Below are 24,372 nucleotides of genomic sequence, written 5' to 3'. Positions count from 1 at the left end.
TTGGGTTAAAGAATGCAGGCCCTACTTTTCAGCGTATGACTCGTATTACTTTGAGTAATCAGATAAGGCGCAATATAGAGGAGTATGTCGATGACCTGGTGGTAAAGACGCGCCACCAGGACACGTTGTTGCAGGATTTGGCCGAGCTTTCGACAGTCTTAGGTCCACACGCGTGAAACTGAACCCCGACAAGTGTGTGTTTGGTGTGCCGGCGGGCAAACTCCTCGGTTTTCTAGTCTCCTCCCGAGGCATAGAAGCTAATCCCGAGAAAATACGTGCAATAGAGAGGATGTGCCCCCCCAGCAAGCTTAGGGATGTGCAGTACGTCACTGGATGTATGGCCGCCCTAAGTCGATTTATATCGAGGCTGGGAGAGAGGGTGCTGTCCCTATTCAAGCTCCTCAAGCACTCCAGACCATTTATGTGGACGAAGGAAGCTGAGCAAGCTCTCAATCAGCTAAAAGCTTACCTCACCTCCCCCCATCTTGGTAGCCCTGGGGCCAGAGGAACCGTTGCTGCTCTACTTGGCCGCGACCCCCCATGCGATGAGTGCCGCCCTAGTAGTCAAGCGCGAAGAGAGCGGACCGGAGGCCCCCTTGACTCGCGATGGCCCTTCGTCCCCTGAAGGCCTGGTGCCCGAAGCCCCCAACCCCCGGGAGGACCCCCGAGGACCCCGTGGGAGGAGGGGAGGCTTTGGCGAGTAATCCCAAGGCCTATGGTCCTGACATGACTCGAGACCCCCCAAGGGCCCTCGGGCAAGGGCGCCCCAGATCATCTGCCCCTGACAGCACGGACCGGCCCCACCAAAAGGTGCAGCGACCCGTCTACTTTGTCAGCGAGGCACTCCGAGACGCGAAGACCCGATACCCACAGGCCCAAAAGATGCTTTATGCAATCTTAATGGCCTCAAGAAAATTCCGCCACTACTTCCAAGCGCATCGGGTTTCCGTAGTGACATCCTACCCTCTCGGCCAAATCTTGCACAACCGAGAGGGCACCGGTCGGGTCGTAAAGTGGGCCCTCGAGCTTGCTGAGTTCGACCTGCACTTCGAACCACGGCACGCGATCAAAAGCCAGGTTCTGGCTGACTTCATCGTGGAGTGGACCCTAGTGGACGACCCTGTTCCGTCCAACGTTCCCTCCCTCCCCGGAGATGGAGAGGACCCGAACGCCGACATTCGTGGTGGGCACTAGGTTATGCATTTCGACGGCTCCCTCAACCTTCAAGGTGCAGGTGCCGGAGTCACGCTGACTTCGTCAAGAGGGGACGTCCTCAAATACGTCATTCGGCTCGACTTCCAAGCCACGAACAACATGGCGGAATACGAAGGACTCCTCGCGGGGTTGAGGGCGGCGGCCGGAATGGGCATCCGCCGTCTCCTGGTCCTAGGCGACTCCCAGCTGGTCGTGAATCAAGTATCCAAAGAGTACCAGTGCACCGACCCACAAATGGACGCATATGTCCGCGAAGTGCGGCGCATAGAACGCCACTTTGACGGACTCAAGCTCCGTCACGTGCCCCGACGCGACAACACAGTCGCTGATGAGTTGTCGCGTGTCGTGTCGGCACAAGCCCCACTCCCCCTGGGGACCTTCGAGGAAAAACTCGCGCAGCCGTCGGCGCGACCGAACCCCCCGAGGGACCCCGACACCACGCCCTCCACCCCGACCCTTGGCGACCTGCGGGCCTCGGGGCCCGAGAGGGTCGGCCCCGACCCCCCTCGTCAGGTCGTTTGGATGACTGACATCCGGGCGTATCTCGACAAAAATACTCTTCCTGAGGATCGCGCAGAAGCTGAGAAGCTCGCGCGCATCTCCAAGCGGTACGTGCTCGTAGAAGGGACCCTCTACCGGTGTGCCGCCAACGGGATACTCTTGAAGTGTGTTTCTCGGGAGCAAGGCATCAAGCTCATAGCCGACACCCATCAGGGTGAGTATGGGGCCCATTCGGCCTCACGCACTTTGGTCGGTAAAGCCTTCCGACAAGGTTTTTACTGGCCGACTGCGTTGCAAGATGCCCAAGAATGGGTCCGGCGGTGCAAGGCGTGCCAGTTCCACGCCAAGCAAGCCCACCAGCCAGCCCAAGCCTTGCAGGTCATCCCACTCTCTTGGCCTTTCGCGGTCTGGGGGCTAGACATCCTTGGACCATTCAAAGCGGCTCGAGGCGGGTATCAGCACCTGTACGTTGCCATCGACAAGTTCACCAAGTGGCCCGAAGCTTACCCGGTCGTCAAGATCGACAAGCATTCCGCCCTCAAGTTCATCAGGGGCATCACGTCTCGATTCAGAGTGCCCAACCGTATCATTACAGATAACGGCACCCAGTTCACTAGTGAGCTGTTCGGCGACTATTGCGACAACATGGGCATCAAATTGTGCTTTGCCTCGCCCGCCCACCCCAAGAGCAACGGCCAAGTCAAGCGAGCCAACGCCGAAATCCTCAAAGGCCTCAAGACTAAGACGTACAACGTCCTGAAGAAACACGGGGATTCGTGGCTCGAGGAGTTGCCCGCCGTGTTGTGGGCAAATCGGACCACTCCAAGTCGCGCCACGGGGGAAACGCCCTTTTTCCTAGTGTATGGCGCCGAGGCGGTCCTGCCTTCGGAGCTTTCCCTGGGATCACCTCGCGTTGCGCTGTACGATGAGGCCAACCAGGATGATCTTCGCCGCGACGACCTCGACTATCTTGAAGAGCGGAGAAGGCGCGCGGCCCTACGTGCGGCGCGCTACCAACAAAGCCTGCGGCGCTACCATCAGCGCCACGTCCGGGCCCGGTCACTGCAAGTTGGCGACCTCATCCTACACCACGTGTAGTCGCGTCTGGGGCTAAGCAAGCTCTCGCCAATGTAGGAAGGGCCATACAAAGTGATCGGTGTTCCCCGGCAAGGCTCTGTTTGACTAACCACGGAGGACGGCACGGAGTTGCCTAACCCCTGGAATATCGAACATCTCCGTCGCTTCTATCCATAGCGTCGCGATATTTTGCTTTCTAGGAGCTCGGGCCAACCCCCGCACAACCCCTCGGCTTGTGCGGGCTTGGCCGGGGGCTACTACTGTGAATTGCTTTGTATCTTTTTCCCTTTCCAAGCAATAAAGTGGAGGCCGTTACGCCCCCTTTTTCTCACTCTTTCCTCTGGCTTGTCCTGGTTCAAAGGACAATTCACACTCCGAACCCTAAGTGGCGTTGGGCGACCTAAAAACCGCCGAAAGGGAGCCTAAACGCGGGCCGCGCCCCGGGTTGCGCCGAACCCCGGGGGCTCGGAAGGGCCTACACACGGCCATCCCCGACCCTCGGTCGTCGTAGCCTCAGTCTGGCCAGTCCCGCTGGGCGGCTCCCTCGGATCGACGGTCTTGCTCCTCACCACTTAGGTACCACGGACTGAGCGCGGATTTACCTTTTCGCAAGAATGAGCCCGAGGGGGGGATGGGGTAAAAATGGCATTTCGATCACAGGGAGGTTAATTATATACTTTTGCTCTTGTTCTTTCTTCTTTCCGTGCCGCAGGCGTTCAAAGGAGAAAGCAAAGGGGTAGAAAGTGCGAAGGGGAAGCTTTATTTACAGACAAGACGGCACGATGGCCTAAAGACAAGAAGTGTCCGCTGCAGGCACACAACAAAAAGAAATTAAAAGTGGGGATAATCACGGAGTGCCCGGGCCCCCGAGGCCGGCGCCGCTAACGACGTCGTCCCAGTCCTTGCCGCCGACGTCGTCACCGTCGTCCCCGCTCCCGCTCTCCTCGTCCGAGGCAATCCCAAAGGTGAACCGAGGGGCCGACCCTTCGAAGTTAGAGACGATCGCGTCGGCCGCCTCCCGGACTTGCTCCCGAGCCTTTGCCTCGGTCCCCGGGGGGAAATCCTCGAGTGCGCGCCATGGGACGAAGTCGGGGTCGCGGGCTTGGTGGCTCGCGAGGACCAGTTCCACCGCGGCTCGCGCCAAGGAAGCCGATGACGATTTTACGGTCTCGCCGACCTCCTCCTCCAGCCTCTCCAGATCCGCCGGTTGTGTGGGCGGGAGCTTACTATCCCGGCGCACGGAGATGCCGACTGGGCGCCCCGCGCGCTCCAGCCGATCGACGGCATCGGAGAGCTGCCCGGGTCCGATCTCATTGGTAAGGCGGAGGGCCGCGATCTCCCCAGCCTGGTCTTGCACCAAGCGCTCTAGGTCGGCAAGAGTGCTCTGAGCCGTGGTAAGCTGGCTCACCAACTCCGCGCCGCCGGGCTGCCCGCCCGCCGCCAGGTCCTTCTCCCGGGCCTCCAGCTCAGAAGCCCTCGCCGCCATCACCGCACGCTCGGCGCGAGCACTCTCCAGATGCCAAGCCTCGCGCCCAGCGACGGCCTCCTCACGTTTCGCGAGCTGCTCGCCCAGCCGGCGCGAGGCCACCACACGGCGGTTCACCTCGGCTTCGCGCTTGGCGAGTGCGGCGTCCCGTTCCCGGCATGCCGCTTCCCGGAGCCGTAGCTCCTCCACGCGGCCGGCCAAGGTGAACTCCCGCTGGTCTAGCAGGCGCGCTCGCTCCTTCAACGCCTGAGCCCGCCACTCCAGCTCCTGGGCTCGCTGCGCTTGCTCCTGGCTGCGCGCGTCCTGCTCGCGCTGGTTCCGATCGAGGACCTCGATTCGCCGACGAATCGTGGCCTCAAACTCCTGCGCGGAGCGGGCACGCTTATCTAAGGCCTTGCGCTCAGACTCGAACGCCACCGTCCGAGCCTGCAGCGAGGTGTTGGCTTCCGATACCCGCCGCTCTTGGGCGGCAGCCGCATCGAGGACACCGCGGGCGTCCTTAACCCTCTTCGCCAGGTCCTCGGCATAGGCCTCGTACTGTAAGCGTGTCACACCCTGATTTTTGTTTCAGGATTTATAAATTATTTAATAAACTATTATTAGAATTTATATTAAATGTTCATTAATTTACAAGTGAAGTTAAATGTGGGAAATAAAATTTCCTAAATATAAAGCATGGATGGATTTAATTTTTATTAAATTCTTCATGGTTAATTATACTCTCTGGAATTTTCTCAGATTTTTCGGAGCTCAATTCCTAATTTTTAATTATACAAAGAGCATTTCAGTAATTACCCACATATTAAATTAATCATTAAATGGTCTAATTGTAATTTTTTTAAGTACTTTGAGTGTCCAAATATTTTCAGGATTTTTCTTGAAATTATTTGAGCATTGGAAGTATTTTTAATAATTCAAAGATCATTTAAGTGATTATTTTAATTGGGAAAGTAATAAAATCCTCCTCCTCAGCTTGGGCCATTTTCAGCCCATTCCTTCCTTTCCTTCCTCTCTCTTCTGCCGGCCCAACCTGAGCCGCCTCCTCTCCTCTCAGCCTAGCCGGAAAAGTCTATTTTCCCTCCCTGCGCTACTGTTCATCTTCCAGCTCAGGCAGAGCCCGAGCCGCCCGTGCTGTGCCCTGTGCAGCCGCCGCCTCCTCCTTCCAAATCTCGCCTCCCCGTTGCTCCTTTTTCCAATTTAGTTGAGGGGAAATATTCCTCTTATCCTCCTCTATCTTTACCCCCAAGAATCGGAGCAAACCGTTGAGTATTTTATCCGAATCAAACTCGTTTTTGAGTTTATCTCCAAAACCGAGTTTTTGATTTCCCGGATCGATTTCTTACGGGAGGAGTCCGATCTCTTCAATCCAAGGCTATAAATAGGACCCCCTAGTCCTCCTCTTTCGTTTGCCCCCTCTCCCGTCCTCTTCCGTGCTCCGTAGCTCCGTCGCCACCGCCGCCAAGCAAACCGCCGCCGCCGGCCATCTCCGGTGCCGCCGCGCCGCCGTCTCCATCGTCGTCGCCGGTCTCCGTCACCACCGTTGGGTGCGCCGTGGTGAGGGGAAGCTCGGCCACCCTTCCTTTTCCGTCGCCGGTCATCGGAGCTCCGCCGCCCCGTGCAACCCGAGCCGCCGCCGTCGCCTCCTCGTCGCCGGCCGTCGTCGGTCGTCGTTTGGCACGAGGGTGAGTACCGTTGGGTTCGTCTCGTCGTCCTCTACGTGTTCATGTCCTCCAAAGTCGCAGCCGACCATCCAATCTCCGGCGAGGTCGCCATCTTGGTCCGGCCATTGATGAGGTCATCATGACGTCATCATCGTTTTTCTTTTTCCTGTTTTTTCTAATAGATTAAATCTTCAGAAATTCATAACTAAATCATCGTAACTCGGTTTTGAGTGGTTCAAGTTGCTAAATTCATCTAAAATCATGATCTACATGTTTGTTTACTTTATATGTATTGTTTATTTGGTTTTTATTAGTCTTTTTCTTCGTTTTGCGTGTTAGCTTGTCGTTTCCGTCGTTGCGAAGGTTCGTGAGTGCGTCGGAAGTGATCAAGAAGATTAATTGAAGACCGATTATTGCAAGGCAAGTCACACAGATCCTAAACACAATCCTTTGAGCATGTTGATCCTATATTTAAATTCTCTATTTATTTCAACTGTGCATTTATTTTCGAATGTCACCGGGTGGTGTGAACTTATTCCTTTGTTATGGCCAATTTGCATTGATTACTTTATTCCTTGATACCTTGGGTTATTATAACTTGACTAGTTGGGCTTTATATATTGGTTCAGCTAGATATTAGTTATGATTGCTTAGCCATGCTTAGAAACATTAGCACACTATTGGGATAACTTATGACTCACTATTATTTAAGGATGGCTTAATGATAGTTCACGATGGTTAATCGTGATTGGTTAATTAATTACTTGCCAACTAAAACTTGATAATGGTGGGTTGTGAGCACATGGTTTTGAGAGTCGTGCTCATGGCAATTAAGGACCGGTTCGCGAGCTACTGTTGTGAGACATTTACCGTGCCAACCACAAGCCAGCGTGGGCAACGGCTTTATCGTTTGTATAGCATGATTCATTATAGTGCGCCAGACTGTGAAGTGGCGAGAAGTCCACGGGGGTCGCTGGGGAGTCCATGCCTTGTTTATAAGAGGGTGATTATGATCCAGGAACGATGCACTGTGGTGAGTTGTGTTATGCAAGGGGTATTGTCACAGCTCCTTTCCGAGGTACCGTGGTGGTACTGAGGCACATGGTGACATGATGTGGAGCTGTGTCTTGTGGGTACAGTGGTACACCTCTGGCCAGAGTAAAACTATTCGAATAGCCGTGCCCGCGGTTATGGGCGGGTTGAGCAATGTTTTTCGTGATTAGTCTCACACCTCTCACAATAATTATGGATGTTAATACCTGATAATAATTTGCTTAGCTCCTGGTTTGGAGTTAGATCTGTACAGCCGGGTATGGTTGTTCAGGATGGTTGGGCCTGTACAGCATGGGTGTGCTGTTCAGTGTTGATTAAAATTTTTAATTAATTACTCTACTGTTTTACTACTCTTAACTCTTTGCTAAATGCTGCTTTCGCAAATGAGCCTATATTATGCCATCCTTTGGTATCCTTGTGCACTTGCATATTTGCTGTGTGGCTTGTTGAGTATGTCATATGCTCATTCTTGCAATAATCATCAAACCTCAGTTGAAGATAAAGGATCCAGAAGGAGAAGACGTTTGGCTTATACCCCAGTTGAGCTGCCTGTGGGAGTGGAGCTGAAGCCATCGCTAGACCGTTAATTCCGCTGCTGTTTTCTTTTCTTTTGTAAGTATGTAACGTCATTATTAAGATGGATTTGTATATTAAATTGTCAGTTTGTGTACCTCGGCTGATTCCTGGACGAGGATTTTATGCACAAATTAGTTCGGAAATTACTAGTGAATTTCCGTGCGTGACAAAGCGGATGTCGCCCAGCGCTTCATCCAGGACACTTGAGGCAATCAGTGCCGCCTGCCGCTCTTCCTCCGTCTCCTGCATGACGGAGTCCCGCGTCTGCTCGCGCGCCTGGATTTCATCCAGTTGGGCTTGGCGCATTTTGCGTCCCACCTTTACCATGTCGTCCATGGCGCGGCGCCCCTCATCAACCCGCGCGCGGTCCGCAGCGAGCTGTGCCCACTCTGCCTCCAGGGCCGCTTGCTCTTCCGCCAGGGCTTGAACTTGGGAGTTGAGCCCCTCCCGGACGGTGGAATCGGCGGCGACGAGCACCTGCAGGAGCGGCTCCATACTGGCTAGAGTCGGAGAAGAAAAAGTTACGGTTCGCCCCCGGGACGACGGAGTGCTGCTGGATCCCCCGCCAGACTGGGGGCTGCTCTCAGCCCCCCTTCTGCGTGGCCAGCCCCGAGGGCGCCCCAAGTGCAAGGGGGAGCGGCTGTCCCTCTCACCCCCCGCTTCGGGCCCTCGGGTAGATTCGGCCTCGGGCTCGGGCTCGGGCCCGCCCCCAGTTTCGGCCTCGGCCTCGGGCTCAGGGCCGCCTCCAGCCTCGGCTTCCGGGCCGCGACCTCCCTCGGCCCCCGCTCCCGGGTGGCGCTCCGCATGGACCTGGGCCTCGGAGTCGCCCCCGGGAGAGACGTTGCCGCCGCTATCGCTCGCGGCGGGTCAAGTCCCGGCTGTGGTGAACCCAGGGCAGACCCGGTGTGCGGCCCGTGGGCCCCGCCGGGATGCTGTGAAGGTCCCGCGGCCCTGGATCGGCCGAGCCCAGGCCGCTCTGGTCGTTCGGACTTTGTCCCCTGCGAAGGGTCGGACCCCGAGATCCCCTGGGAAGGAATCATGCTACAGAATAACCCTGATCGCGTTAACAAAGAAAAAGAAGAGGAAGGAACAAGAGACCGAGATGAGCAAAAAGCATCGAAGCGGGTGCCAGCAGTCGTACCTGCGGGGAGGGCGGTTGAAAGTCCACTTCGGGGGCTCGATGAAGCTCCCCCGACACGGCTCCGTTTGACCTATCTTCCAGAGTCGCTTCTTCTTCCGTCCAGCCTCAGGCGCGGCGGGGCGCTTGTGGCCCGCCGGCGGTCGGTCCGCCACGCGCTCGGCGCCCCCTCCGCGCGGGGGAGGGGGCGGTCGCGATTCGGACATCTTCCGCTTCCCTTTCGGGTCGCTGGCCGAGTCGACCCCGGGTCCGCGGCTCGGGCCGGGAGCCCTGGAGCTGCCACCCCCGCCGGGGCCACTGGTCCGACTCCCGCCTGCGGCCGCGCCGCCGCTACCCACGCCGACAACGCCACCATCGGCGCCGCCCCGGCGGGACTGACCCCTGCTGGCGCCGACGGCCGACATCACAGCCAGAATACTCTCCCGGTCGCGATCGCTGCAGAGGGGAAGGATCCCGTCTGGAATCAGTGTTTGCTCGGCAGTGTCCAGACCCAGCACCCGACGAATCACCGTCTTCATGTCCTCCTCGCCCCAATCCCAGCGCTCGCCCACATGCGTGCGCATGGGGTCATTGGGTCCAGTGTACTCCCACGCGCCACGGGCTTGATCTTGGAGGGGCGCGATGCGGCGGCGGAAGTAGTCGCCAAAGACCATTGCCCCTGTGAGGCCCAGGCTTCGCAGGCCCCTGAGGCGATCCCGCACTGCGTCATACTCCTCGCCTAGCTCCGAAACCGCCAGCCATGCGGCGGATCGTTCGGGAGGGCCGGTAGGGAGCCGAAGTCACGGGTGGTCCGGCAGCGCGGTGTAGAACCAGTCCTTCTTCCAGTCCTCCCATTTCTTGCGGAGATAACTCTCGATGTATTGCCCCGCCGTGCCTGGCCGGGGCTGGAAGTAACATCCCCCCACCAACGCACCATGCAGCAGCTGTGGGACGAAGAAAGACTGGAATAGCCGCATCGTCGGCCGCACCCCGATGAACATCTCGCACAAATGCACGAAGATGGCTAGCGTCATCACGGCGTTGGGTGCGAGATGCAAGACATGGATTTCGTAGAAATCCAAAACCTCATGGAAGAATCCGGAGAATGGCGGGATCAACCCCGCCATAGCAAAGGACAGGAGGTGCATGGATCGCTCCGGGTACCGCGGCCGCGGCCGCGACTCCCCCGTTCTCACGGCGGCATCTTCCGGCTTGATCTTGTGGGGGAGACTAAGGTGCCTATCCGCCGTAATGCGCGATGCCGGAAGCACTGCGTCGCCGGCATCTTGAGCCATGATGACCAGCGGAGAAACGACGAGGGGCTTGGTGTGCGGAGTAGCGTGGAGAAACTTCCTTTAATGCGCGCAGCGCCCCAACTGCCCCCTGTTGCATTTAATGTAGTGGGGTAGACGTGCGGCGTGTTAAACTGACGCGCGATGGTCAAGAATGACCTGTCTATGACCGGCCTGACGCCGGTCACGTCTGACTGGACGGACAACCGTGCTCCCACGTCGCATCTGCTTCCGGCGGAGTGGAGGTAGGTATGACCCGTCCCATCGGGGGGTCATTCGGACGGCGGCCACCACAAGTCTTCACCTATTAATGAGGGAATGACAGGGCTGTCCCCCGTTTCAGGCGAGGGACGGCGCTGGGCCCCGCTCAAGGATAAGCTGTGGTTTAGCTTCCAGGCGAAGGCACGGGTCGAGTTCCAGTCCAGATAAGGTGGGTCCCCACCTTATAGAAGAGTAGGTAGAGGCGGTGCATGCGGTATCCCCTTGAGGTATAAAAGGAGGACCTTGCACACCGAGAAAGTGGACGACTCTCAGAAAACCTGAGCTTGTGGAGGAGGGAAGTAAAAGTGTTCTCCCGAGATCAGGAACCCTTGTAACTCTCAGTCTAAATCCCATACACAGGAGTAGGGTATTACGCTTGATAGCGGCCCAAACCTGTATAATTTGGTTGTGTACGAGCTAGCTAGGAGCCTTGGGGACGGATACGTGATTTCTATAGGCGAGCTTCTTCCCCCGGCCGAACTCACGAAAGGGGGGTCTCACGATCTCCCGCTAGAGTGGATCACCCCTCGACAGTTCCAATTTTAACCAAACTTCCAAACTTCATTGTGAACTAAACACAGCCTATGTGTGTAGGAAAGTTTTGGATGTGATGTGATGGAAAGTTGAAAATTTAGGGTAGTTGGAGGTGAACTAAACACACCCTTCCTTTTATCGTCAGAGATCACATCGGACACGGGATTGCAAGAACATGCCCATCCAGCTTTTAAGATTAAAGATCCCAGTCAAATTGGTCTTACAAGTTCGTTTTACAAGTTCGTTTTGCTTCTAGGTCAAGGAAACTGTCGTCAATCTTGTCAAAGATGAGTGGATGGAGAAAATTGACGAGGCAAAATTAAGAAGCTGTAGCCTGGCTATCATTAGAAAGCGTTTAGTGTCGAAGCCGCAACAACCTTGTTTGTTGTACAATTGTAATTTAGGCACCCTTTCTTCTTAATAAAAAATCGGACCTGGCAAAAAAATATCTTGTAAAATCTATATACCTACTTAAAAAAATACGTGCTTCGTCCGTCATTGTTGTTTGAGTCTGAGTCATCCGTCTTTAAAAAAAATCCCTGAGCAAATCGGTCGATTGCTCCCAACACCTTTGTCCCCAATTCCCAAAATACATGAATCACAAAATCACTCAATTGCAATCCCAAATCAAAATCAACAATCCCCACAAAATCAACATCCCAAATCAAAAATAAAATCCAAACCCTAACCCTAGCCGCCTCGTCGTCGCTGTTGTCATCGTCGTTGTCATTGTCGTCGTCGGCATCGCCGCTTTCCGCCACGACCGGCTCCCAAGCCCACCGCCGCTCCTGGTCGCGTCGCCACGCCGGGGATGGGGAGCAGCAGCCGCCGGATTTGCTGTTGCACCGGACCACTGTCAGATGCACATGCGGTCGCCGCCGATGCCGCCGCCGCCGTTAGATCCACCGCGGGAGGGAGCCGAGAGGGGTCGGCGGGAACCGCCGCCGCCGGATCCGTCCTCGACCGCCACCACCGCGGTCGGATCCATCCGCGGTCAACGTCGTCGGATCCGTCGTGCGATGGAGGTGAGAGAGGGGAGGAAGGGAAGGACGGTCGGGAGGAAGATGGGGAGATGGAGCGGCGCCGTCGGGAAGGGGGAGGAGTAGCGGCAGAGGGGGAACGTTAATGATTTTAGGGTTAGATTTTGGACGGTTGAACTTTTATATAGTTCTGGATAAATCAGGACCGTCCATCAAATCGGATGGCTCCAGCTTCTCTCGCGTCGGGCCGGGCGCCGTTCCCAGGCCGCCCACACTATTGGGCTGCGTGTAATCTCCTGACGGAATAAGTTCACTTTATGTCCCTAAAGTTCTCCGACTCTGTTTGTATACGTATGTATTATAAAAACCGAAAAAATGAAAAAGATACGAAAAGAAAAAAAAGGAAAATACGGAAGAAAACAGAAAAAAAGGAAAAAAAAAAAAGGAAACTGTACACGCGCGGTAGAAGAAAACAGGAAAAAAAAGGGAGGGGAAACCGTACGTACGCGCAGTCCGCCGCCCCTCTCCGCGCGCGACACGTGTCTCGTGTCGCCGGAGGGCGCTCGCGATTAATCGCTGATTAGGAATTTCGCGACATATGTGCACATACGTAGAAAATCCCTACGTATAATCCACTTATCCTAATAGGAGTTTTTGGGATGGGCTTAAGCAGAGAACTGAATCGGGCTTTTTTCCAAGACTGGGTTGAGATATTTATTGGGCTTTTTTGGGATGGGCCTTCCATTGAGAAAAGGAAGATATATGCTCAATTCTTTTCAGCTAATAATAGGCGATTTATGTAATCTGCTCGTCTCCATGGCTCCATATGCATATAAATGTACATCCAATTCTTTTAGGGAAACTACTGTAGGAGAGCATCCTACACATGCACATCCAATTAAGCTCTCTGATGCAAATATGTAGTAGTACATGTTTATGAGGACATGGCAGGATCGCTCCCTGCAATGAAGCAAACATGTCTAAATTAAATCCCAATGGTTTCATACATATTGAGAAAATTCTTATCAAAAAATACATACTGAGAAAATAAGTGAGTTATGAAATACTATTGTACATGAGAACGATCATGTGGGGTCTGGACCCTCGTATCAATGACATATATACGCTGATATTTTTCAACTTCATGATCTTCGCGGCAGTACCAAGCAAATTGGCCATTTAATTAACCATAAATATTAATTAGTTTTTCCCTGTTGCAACGTACGTGCACTTTTTTTAGTCTGAATATAAGTATTTCGTTCACTAGATGTAATTAAATCCGAAGCCTAATTTCTCAGGAAAATCCTCGGCCGATCGAATGGAAACAAAAGACAAAAACCTTCCCCAAGAAAAGAAAAACACAAGTTGCTTACAATATATGGGCTTCAGCCCAAATGCCAATTCACCGGCCCATTACAGACTAAGGCTGTGTTCTGTTCAGTGTTCCCAACCCCTCGTGTTCCGTGCGCACGCTTTTCAAACTACTAAAGGTTGCGTTTTTAAAAAAAAAAGTTTCTATACAAAAGTTGTTAAAAATCATATTGATCCTGAAAAAAAATAACTAATACTTAATTAATCATATGCTAATGAACTGCTCCGTTTTTCGTGCGGTAGATGGGTTCCCAACCCATAGAAAAGAACACAACCTAAGGCCTCACGCATGCATGAGTTTACAGGGCCCAGTCCATATATATGCTCCTGCAAAATGCCGGCCCACTGGATGAGTAGAAGAATTCAGTCCATGTTTATACTCCCCCTGTCTGAATTCTGAAATCTGAATAATTGGGAATAACCATCTCATGCCAACTCTGAAACTGCTTCAGCTAAAGTTCTATAAGTTCAATCTGATATACGAAACCAATGCAACAATAATTCTCTTGTGTCCCTTTCTTTTGAACGCCCAACTTGTTTTCTTCAGTACGAATTCACAGGGTTTCAAATGGTTTCATTTGAAATCCATTCATTCCAAACATTTTTGTATACATCTGTCAATCTTAGTGCATGGATAAAAAGCTCGATTGGTCTGGTTGTCGGTCGCTTGATCTTTCATGCACGTGGACAATACCATGAACACTAATCATGGCAAATCTTAAAAGTATATATACACAGTTGACAGCAACTTCATCAGTTGACGACAGCCACACGACCTTAATCCTGAAAGTACTGTTTAGTACTATATATATACCAAAGCATGCTCCGCTATCAACTTTATGTCCCACTGTCCCAACATTTTTTTCAATAATGGAACACGACACTTCGATCAGTCTCTGTACCCAAAGATGCACAAAGACACGCCACTGTCATTAGCTAATCCAAATTGATTGTTTTCTGGCATTAGCAGTACAAAATTACTGCTAATTCAGTCTCTGAAATCTGAATGACGATCCATCTTTTTGACAGCAATGACGATGAATCGAGGTGAGGTCAAGACTGAAACTGTGAAACATGCATCTCACCATCAGTAGGAAAAGAGGCATTTAACAATTTGATGATAGCATCGGAGATTCAGAGGTGAAAACTTTGACTCGATTGATTGATCAATCTGCTCCATGATAGTATTACTAAATCTTTCAGATAATGCATCGACGGATCGACAGCAAATAATTCCACTGCCAAATGGAATCGGACAATGCCAAGTGCATGCATGCGTCCACGAGAAAAATAAAAAAAGCAACCCTGAAAACAACAGCATGCAGCTAGCTAGCATAGCAATATTGTCTTTCAGACAGCAAGACATATTTACATATTGCATCTTAACTCTGAACTTTGGAAGAAGAGTATTGTTTTACATCTCACAGAGTTGGCCACTGTTCAGTTGTTGCTAACTGTAAAGATTAAGATGCGTCAAAGTTAATCTAGGTCTCAAGAGGTAAACTAAATCTGCACATGAAAGGAAACAAGATGGACAGGCTAAAAAGCACAGAAGCTGACGATAAAAACTTGTGCTTTTTCAGCATGAAACTTTGCATCAACTATATTGATACGCATGGCATGAGGTTTCTTGTCGGCTATGATGTTATGGAAATTTTGCAGGTGCAGATTAGCCTGAAAGTGAAAGCCCATCTAGCTAGAGGGGACAAATAGAATGTGCAGACAGTGGTGCAGTAGTAGAAGACAAGTGCAATCCTTGATATGATTCAACTTGCTTGCATTTGCATATCTTCTTCTTCAGAGAGAACAAAGCAGAGAGTACCAAACTCAATGACCTTTCACTTAATGTTTGCATGAATCGATTTCCCACCATCTCGATGTGATGTGATGTGTGTGCACAACATATGGACAAGTGGGCAAATCTTGTTTAAATTGACCCAATTGAATTATTGGTTCCTTGCATGCAGTGTGACTCAATGTGCTTTTTATTTCTTTTCCTCGAAAAACAAAGACTATCCTTTGAAAATCAGAACAGCAACAACGATAACAAAAAAAAAAGAAAAGAAAAAAGGCCCTCATCATTGTGGTACTCATCAGTTTTCCACCACATTTTCTTAGATTGTGTTTCACATGCTCTATGCTCTATATGTTACATAGTACGATAATGCTAAATCATATATATTCCATATATGTACTACTATTTTATTTCCATCATAAAAAATGTACCAAATAATATTTTAAAAGGACAGATAATTCCAATATGTTATGTGTGGTACAAGAAGATTCTAGGCATGGCATGGGCTTGAAAAGTCAAAGTGGGCCGGCCTGGAAAAGTGGCAAAGGCCCTAATGCTGATCACTAATATAGAAAAATCTCTTGATTTGAGCCAAACAGCCAGTGGCAGTGGTCAAGACAGGTCAGGTCCTTGTCACCCCCAAACCTGAACAACCAGTGGAGACTGGCACTAATCAGGGATTCAGCCATTATTAATAGCCTCATTTCTTTTCCTAATATGATGTATGATTTACCTTTTTTACTAGTATTATCATTGCAGGAGTAATATTTATTGGTCTCTGGCTGACATTATCCTGTGCTTTACATAACTTAAAGGGAAAGAAAGAAGCAGGACCACGTGTGATTTCCTACTTCCTCTGTCCCATAATATAAGGGATTTTGAGTTTTTGCTTGCAACGTTTGACCACTTGTCTTATTCAAAATTTTTTGAAATTATTATTTATTTTATCTGTGACTTACTTTATTATCTACAATACTTTAAGCACAACTTTTCGTTTTTTATATTTACAAAAAAAAATTAAATAAGACGAGTGGTCAAACGTTACAAGCAAAAACTCAAAATCCCTTATATTGTGGGACGGAGGGAGTACCTTATTTGTGCATGCAGCCATTGAATGCTGCAGTGTGCAGGAGTATTAATTATTTCATCAATATAGTTAAATTTTACAGGAACTAATTATGAACTGGCCCCCATTGCTAGCAAACTATACTGAACAGTGCAATACTATCTCTGTTTTCGAACTTGGTCCTCCGTCCTCGCATCAATATAGTTTCCAATGCACGTGACAATTTATCTGTCAGTCTTTTTCTTTTTTTAATGATAAATCGAGTAACAATGCTATCTATAAATCGATAGAAGATGACGTGTGCGTGAAAGACGGCGAGCCTTACAATGAAGAAAGAAGAGGAATCAAGGGATAAGATGCAATGTATATAAATGGACATTATAATTGAACTTTTGGCTCCTTTGTTACAAGTTGAAGCTTAATTTCCCAACAACATGCCAATTAAGCTTTTTACATGGAGAAATTTTGTAATTCTTAAAAAAATACCTTGAGCTACCTAAATTTATATTAAAATCTTTGTTATATTGAGATAATTAATACCTGTAGGTACCAAAATTTATACTAGAAATATGGTAATTTCTCAAGGATAATAAAATTACCTTTTACATGGTACCTAGTGACTAGGTTTCTAGCTATCAATAGTTTCTCAATCGTTAGCCTCACCCAACACTAACTTTTTTTTAATCTTAGAATAAAACAACAAAGGCTCCCATATGGAGAAATGTAAAATTACATTCTAAAATGTAAACTAAGAGTCATAGTAAAATTATATTTTGTACAATATTCAATAATTCAATGCAAGTTACTTCACTAATTTTCATCACTCGCACTTTCCTAATTCCCTGCTATAAATTTTCAGGGGCCTGAAGTCTAGCAAATCTTATAAAATTAACAAATAACAAAACAAACTTGTTTATTTGCGTGCTGCTTATGATAATGATGAATCATGATTCGATCGAGTCGGTTTCAAAGGTACGGAGTGACAATGATCTGCCAAGATTTTACAGCAACATGGTGGGTCAGTAAATAGTTGTTTTCCAGCTACCATACAATACAAGCAGTCAATTAAAATGTCCAGATTTTACCCTCCATTTATTGACAGAGATGGTGGTGGGCCATCTCCATCTCTCTCAAATAAGATGGTGATTTTTTTTTATTTTTCTTTTTGATATGGGGTTGGGTCACTGTAGTGGTAGTAGTGGCACCACGCCGCAGAGCAATCAGACACGCACGCATATAAACCCCATAGAGCCAAGCACAACCTGATCCTCCCTATTTCAGTCACGTTCCCTATTACAATTAGTAGCTTTCGTCCTTTTGCCAGCTTCCTACCTAGCTACTCTCTTCGTCCCAAAATAAACGAACATAATATTTAGGATGATATATTTAGAACTATAAATCTAAATAACGTAGTACCAGTACATTTATTTTGGTATTCCTCTGTTTGAAAATATGCTTCACAGTCGATAATAGGCTGTTACTCCCTCCGTTTCACAATGTAAATCATTCTAGCATTTTCTACATTCATATTGATGCTAATGAATTTAGATCTAGATTCATTAGCATCAATATAAATATGAAAAATACTAGAATGACTTACATTGTGAAACGGAGGGAGTATATTTTAAGACGGAGGTACTAGCTGCCTGCACAGAAATTAATCAATTACTAATTACACTGAAAAGCACAACAATTTAATGTTAACATGATTCCTGTAGTGCTGCCGCCCAAATCAATCAATAAATATATACTTCCTTCGTCTTCATCTCAAAATATAAGATACAACCGTATTTTTTATGTCTCACATATAAGGCGTGCGTGCATGTATATATTAATTATCACCTCTTAGTTCTTTAAATTTAGTTTAATTTATTTCCTGTACCATTAAGTCTTCCAATCACACTGTTTACATGTATGGATATAATTATATTCTTTATTTGATCTCTATGTTAGAAGTGGTTGAGCCTTATATTTTAGGATGGAATGAGTATATATACACACACCACCCTGAAGCTGGAGGCTTGCAGTGAGTCGTACAAGTGTAGAACAACACTTGTGCTACCTAGCTTAGTTATCTCGTTGCCAGCTGCACAGTTCCAGCTTCAGTTTCAGCTAGCGCTAGCTGATCCACTAATCACATCACTGCGTGCTTAATTAGCTAGGATTAATCGATTCATAGATATCTCCTACAAATTCCAAGTGAAACAGCAGCATCAGCAGTGGCTAGCTGAGTGATCGATCGATCATGGCGGAGGCGGCGGGTGATGGGGGTTGGCCGGAGCCGGTGGTGAGGGTGCAGGCGCTGTCGGAGAGCGGGGCGGCGACGATCCCCGACCGGTACGTGAGGCCGGAGACGGAGCGGCCGTCGTCGTCGTCGGAGGCGAACGCCGTCGCCAACATCAACATCCCGGTGGTGGACATGTCGTCGTCTCCGGGGACGGCGGCGGCGGCGGTGGCGGAGGCGTGCAGGGAGTGGGGGTTCTTCCAGGCGGTGAACCACGGGGTGCCGGCGGCGCTGCTCCGGCGTGCCCGCGGCGTGTGGCGCGGGTTCTTCCAGCAGCCGATGGAGGTGAAGCAGCGGTACGGCAACTCGCCGGCGACGTACGAAGGGTACGGCAGCCGGCTCGGCGTCGACAAGGGCGCCATCCTCGACTGGGGTGACTACTACTTCCTCCACGTCAGACCACCCCACCTCCTCTCCCCTCACAAGTGGCCCCACCTCCCCCCTGACCTCAGGTACACATCACTCATCCACTAATTTCCACCTATAATTATTACTATTCAACACAAAATTCCTCCTTACTCCCTCTGTCCCATAATATAATGAATTTCGGATGAATATGACACATCCTACACCGTGTTTAGTTCCAAAGTTTTTCTTCAAACTTCCAACTTTTCCATTACATCAAAACTTTCCTACACACAAACTTCCAACTTTTCCATCACATCGTTCCAATTTCAACCAAACTTCCAATTTTTGTGTGAACTAAACACAGTCCTAGTATAATAAATCTGGACATACGGTATGTTCAAATTTGTTGTTCTAGGATGTGTCACATCCATCCAAAATCCCTTATATTATGGGACGGAGGAAGTAGTTGTTTTAGCATTTTTCTTAAATGTTAGTATAAGGCCGTGCTCTTTTGAGGAGTTCAGAACATTTCCCTCTCAACATGCAAAACAGAATAATAGACTAGCGCGTGATTAATTAAGTTTTAGCTTACAAGAACTTAAGAAACATATCGATATGACTATTTAAAGAAACTCAAGTATAGAACTTTTTTTCTTCCAAAAACACAACCTTTAGCAATTCGAAAAGCACGAGCGAGGGAATACAAGTTTAAAAGGGAGAAAAGGATATGTCCTAATTACATGTGCAAAAATACTAACTAATATATATGTATAGGGAGACGACGACAGAGTACAGCGAGGAGGTGAGGAGGTTATGCGAGAGGTTGATGGCGGTGATGGCGGTGGGGCTAGGGGTAGAAGAAGGGAGGCTACAGGAGGCGTTTGGTGGTAGAGAGGGTGCTGGAGTGTGCGTGCGGGTGAACTACTACCCGCGGTGCCCACAGCCGGATCTAACACTAGGGTTGTCCTCGCACTCCGACCCCGGCGGGATGACGGTCCTCCTTGTCGACGACCGTGTCAAGGGACTCCAGGTTCGCCACGCCGGTGCATGGGTCACCGTTGACCCCGTGCCTGACGCCTTCATCATCAACGTCGGCGACCAAATTCAGGTATTTGCATTACATACATTTCAACAAGTAACTATTACACGTGTGTTATCTACCACTCCAAAAATGCACTGGATTTCTTTTTCTACCTCCATATATATAGTTTTATTTTAATTTTCACCTGCATTTTCCTCCTTTTTTTCTTATAAATATACACAATTTCTCCGGTTTAAAATGGTCGTCTTCACGGCCTCACGGGTGCACCGTGTTCTAGCTAGTTTTTTTTCCCCTTTCTAGTAGTTAATTTTCTCGATTTTTTTACTCCTCTTCCAAAAGTATGTAAAGATGGTGATGCATGTGTGTGTTAGTTTTGTCAAACACACATATCTATCGATCACATCCATCAATATAACCTAGTTATTATCTCATCGATCGATCCACATAACGATATTAATAATTAGTGGGCTATATTAGGACAACAAGAAGGGATTAACACAATCCATAAACTAGTAAAGTACAGCCAACCTACTACTGTTACCTGACGTGGATCGAAGAGGGTAAAATAAAACAATTAGAAAGGTAGGATGTTTACGTGGCCGGTATATATCCAACCTTAGCTTCTACTTGCAAGATAGTTATAGCAAAGCTCCAGATTTTTTTACATGATTAGTAGAAGAGGTGGACATAAAAAATGTTTTTGTCCCAGCATATTTTTGGTTGTTTTTCACGTGGCGACACACGTAATTCGGCAGTTTTGACGGTCACATGCTTCAGTTTGATTTGATCGCTACTAGTATCTAATATATAAATAGTTTGATTGTGATGAAAGGGATTTATATGTTCAGTAATTAGTGTTCTTTTGATACTTGTAATTAAGTTTATCTATAAAATATGAGTGGTCAAACTAATGAAACAAACTATGTATAAAGTCAAAATTGTCATGTATTACGAGACAAAGGGATCGAGTACTATATATATAATAGGCTAGCTAGTGCATATGCATGTTGGTAAAAATAATAGGCACGTGGGAAAAAATAATGAACCGTCTTCATGGTAAAATATATGGAATAATTTGTAAGGGCAGCCATAGTGGCGGAAACAGCTTCTGGTATGTCAGGTGATCGTCTGGACTCCGCCACTACCGTTATTATTACCGAATGCAATCAATATATATATAATTGATCGGTCGTCGTGAAACGCTATTAATCGTCCGGGCTTGACGACGATGCTAACTCCGCCACTGAACAACCACATAAACATAAAAGAAAAAAGAAATATACATAATCTTAGAGTTCATCAGTCCAAAATATAAACATTTCTATACTAAATATGGCCTTAGGTGCACGCATTCGAGTAGAGCTATGTGGCTGCGCGAGATTCACGTAGAGATGCTATTGTTTTATGGTTATAAGAAATGAGTTCATATGAAATAAATATCTTCGACGCATGTTTTTTTCCTTTTTATGGATGCACGCATGACATACTACCAGTTTTTTTTTTGTTGAAATTTGATATTATGGCTAGTCGATCATTGGCTGAGTCGTTTAGTCCTCTGTATATATATGCATTTTCTGTGGTCCTAGCTATGACGACTATTCTAAATTAACTAGAGGACAAATTTAGGAGTTATCACATAGTACTGGACTAAATGAAATAACATGACTAATTTATGTTTCTTACTCCTTCTGTTTTTTTTAAATTATAAGTTGTTTTAACTTTGACCAAAGTCAGAGACTTATAATGCATTTAATTTATGCAAGTCGATAGATAAAAAATAAAACTGATTATCTCGTGCGTTTGTATTGTATGCGTCCGTCACCAGGCGAGAAGAATCGGAGCCGTTTGCTAGCAGCTATCTGTGTGTGAATGCATGCCTACTAATCAACCAATTAATCAATTAGGCTAGCTAGTTGCTGACGTGGTGGTATTTATACGTACTCCGTATGTACAGTATGCGTACGTGTACACACAAGTTTGACCTTTCTTCCAACGTCATCAGCTAGCTTGAATGTTTGTGCAAACACTATATAAATAAATATGTACTGCACCTATCAACTAAACCAAGCAATGATCATGTGCTTAATTTGTGTTTGTTTAGTATGAGAAGGTTAATTTTCTCATCTTAAAAAATATAATTAAACATAACATGATGATGATTAACACTACCGTAAACCATTGATCATCTTTTCTGTGGCTGTATTCCGGATTGGGCATACAACAATGTGCAATCATGAATGCATGTCTGTCACTTGTTAGCCCAACCACACGAATCAGAGGTAGGAAAATCACTCCCCAACAAACTCCCTGATCTCTAGACATGTGTTGCAATTTTTTTCCATCTTGTTTCATTCTGCAAAAAAATAAAAAGAAAAAAGTATGCTGGCAGGGTTTTCAGTGGCCACATCATCTGAATATGTCTGCAAAATAGGAACAGTATGCTACAATGCCCTTTTCTGCTACTATATATACCCTTTTGTTGATGCTAACCTATTGCTACCAAATTTTAGAGAGAAGAATATATTGCTGATAATCTTAGTTGCCTAGCTAGCTAGCTACCAAAACCTTGTAGTAGTTGGACAGATTTGTATATGGGGGCGATTATGTTCTTATCCCTGTTTTTCAACTCTAACTATCGCTGTGTTTAGTTCTGAAATATTTCTTCAAACTTTCAACTTTTCCATCACATCAAAACTTTCCTACACATATAAATTTCTAACTTTTCCATCACATCGTTCCAATTTCAACCAAACTTTTAATTTTGACGTGAACTAGCCTATAATTTAATCGTACCTTCTTTAAAAAACTTTGTGATTTTGTCTTGTTTTTCTTAACTGAAGCATGTGTAATATTTGCATGGTCGAATAAAGTTCAGGGTAAATTAAATAGGTAGAGCAGTAGTAGCAGTTGCAGACATAAGGCTGTTGGTAGTGTAGTGCATTTGTGCTGCTAGCTCCTGTGAGCACGTTTTCCACAGGGCCATGCAAATGCAAATGCAATTCAGAGCAAAGGAATGCCTTTATTTCACATCCCAACCTTGCAAGGTCCCCTACACATCTCTCTGATTGCTGCTCTTCCTTCATGGAGTAGTATATAGGACCAGTACTGCACTGCTCCTTTGAAGTAGTAGGATGCTTTCTTTGCACACCAGACATATCACTATCTACTTGCATCACACTCACACACCCGTGAGTATGCCTCGATCGGTTTAATGCGTCCTCAAGAGATGAGGAGTTTTTTTTTTTTTTTTTTTTGGCCGGGAAGACCGAATGAGGCCATCTGAATGTAGAGATGCAGAGTTGGGGGAACAAGCAATTAGTCTTATACTACCTCCGTTTTTTAATAGATGTCGCCGTTGACTTTTTCTCACATGTTTGACCATTTGTCTTATTCAAAAATTTTATGCAAATGTATAAGATATAAATCACACTTAAAGTACTATGAGTGATAAAACAAGTCATAACAAAATAAATTATAATTACGTAAATTTTTTGAATAAGACGAATGGTCAAACATGTAAAAAAAGTCAACGGCGTCATCTATTAAAAAACGGAGGTAATAGTTATTTGTTTTTCAAAATCCTATTAAAAATATACTTGTGTGTGTAATTTTCGTTGCCACCTTATCACACCAAAGATGCTTAATTTATGACGGCAAGATAGTGCAAAAATTCTAAATAAGTAACTCTATTTCGGTAACTCGGAAAAATAATTAAGGTTTCGATTTGGCTATTTATCGTGCATATGAGTTTTATCTAGCCTAGAGTTGCACCCGTTCTTGAAAAATACTAAGAACTCATTTTTGGAATAGAGGAATTTTATGAAAATTTAAAGGAAATTAATAAACTGTCCTTTTAAACATCTTGTAAAATTTATGCGTTCCAAAGTAATTAAAGAGGTCTAGTACTCTAGTGTGTGGTGGTCATATAAATTTTACTATACCTTTAGCTAGTTGGTGCATTATTATCTAATAAAGAAGAAATTTGTGAATTAATTAATTAAATTTAAACACAGGTGGTGACGAACGCATTGTACCGGAGCGTGGAGCACCGGGTGGTGGTGAACGCGGCGGAGGAGCGGCTGTCGATCGCGACCTTCTACAACCCTCGGAGCGACCTGCCGGTGGCGCCGCTGCCGGAGCTCGTGTCGCCGGAGCGGCCGCCGCTGTACAGCCCCATGACCTTCGACGACTACCGCCTCTACATCCGCCGCAACGGCCCCCGCGGCAAGTCCCAGGTCGATCGCCTCGCCGCCGCCGCCGCCACAATACCTAATTCTACTACCACCACTCAATAATATCATCATCATCATCATCTCCGGCCATCGCCGCCGTCGCCGGCCGTCGCCGTGTATGATTCATAATTAGTTAGCTGATTAGTAATAAATTAATTAATATGGACATGCTAGCTAGCTACTAGCTATATGTGCAGGCATGTGATGAAATGGAATTGATTTAAGTTTGTTGCGATCTGCAATTGATTGTCTTGTCATCGTCGGTTCTCGATCAAATTAATGATCAGTTTATATACTAGTATTCTCTTGTTGTTCTATCTGATTTGATTAACTAATCCATGTGATTTAACAAGAGGTTATCCCTCCTAGCTAGCTATAATTATTAACTAGCTATAGCTAATAGCATGATTAGCTACTAGCATATACGCACATCCTCCCACGTCACTAATTGATCATCACATGGTTAGTTATATCCTAAACT

The 24,372-nt window shown here is 47.4% G+C and overlaps 3 protein-coding genes across 6 annotated transcripts; 2 read left to right on the top strand and 1 right to left on the bottom strand.

The window, feature by feature from the left end:
• Window positions 1-3,640: 3,640 nt before the first annotated feature.
• LOC136356521 (uncharacterized) lies at window positions 3,641-8,064 on the bottom strand. The gene is made up of 2 exons (XM_066310534.1): window positions 7,717-8,064; window positions 3,641-4,834 (listed from the first exon to the last, which is right to left on the bottom strand). Exons 1-2 carry the CDS (start codon window positions 8,062-8,064, stop codon window positions 3,641-3,643), a joined length of 1,542 nt encoding a protein of 513 aa, XP_066166631.1.
• Window positions 5,383-12,701, top strand: LOC136356431 (uncharacterized). 4 transcript variants are annotated; one of them, XM_066310318.1, is made up of 3 exons: window positions 5,383-5,961; window positions 6,280-6,360; window positions 7,486-12,701. In XM_066310318.1, exon 3 carries the CDS (start codon window positions 8,374-8,376, stop codon window positions 9,427-9,429), a length of 1,056 nt encoding a protein of 351 aa, XP_066166415.1. In that variant the 5' UTR covers window positions 5,383-5,961; window positions 6,280-6,360; window positions 7,486-8,373; the 3' UTR covers window positions 9,430-12,701. The 4 variants fall into 4 exon arrangements, with proteins under 4 accessions (XP_066166415.1, XP_066166418.1, XP_066166416.1 ...); XM_066310321.1 differs by having other exon boundaries at window positions 5,383-6,073; XM_066310319.1 differs by having other exon boundaries at window positions 6,280-12,701.
• Window positions 12,702-17,808: 5,107 nt separating this feature from the next.
• On the top strand, window positions 17,809-24,133 carry LOC4337689 (jasmonate-induced oxygenase 2). Its single transcript, XM_015785371.3, has 3 exons — window positions 17,809-18,721; window positions 19,392-19,725; window positions 23,673-24,133. The coding sequence occupies exons 1-3, from the start codon at window positions 18,231-18,233 to the stop codon at window positions 23,952-23,954; spliced, it is 1,107 nt and encodes a 368-aa protein (XP_015640857.1). The 5' UTR covers window positions 17,809-18,230; the 3' UTR covers window positions 23,955-24,133.
• Window positions 24,134-24,372: the final 239 nt, after the last annotated feature.

Source organism: Oryza sativa, chromosome 5 (genome assembly GCF_034140825.1).
Source record: "Oryza sativa Japonica Group chromosome 5, ASM3414082v1".
NCBI classification, from domain to species: domain Eukaryota; kingdom Viridiplantae; phylum Streptophyta; class Magnoliopsida; order Poales; family Poaceae; genus Oryza; species Oryza sativa.
The sequence above is the reverse complement of the archived record's forward strand: the minus strand, read 5'-3'. Positions and strand labels throughout refer to the sequence as shown.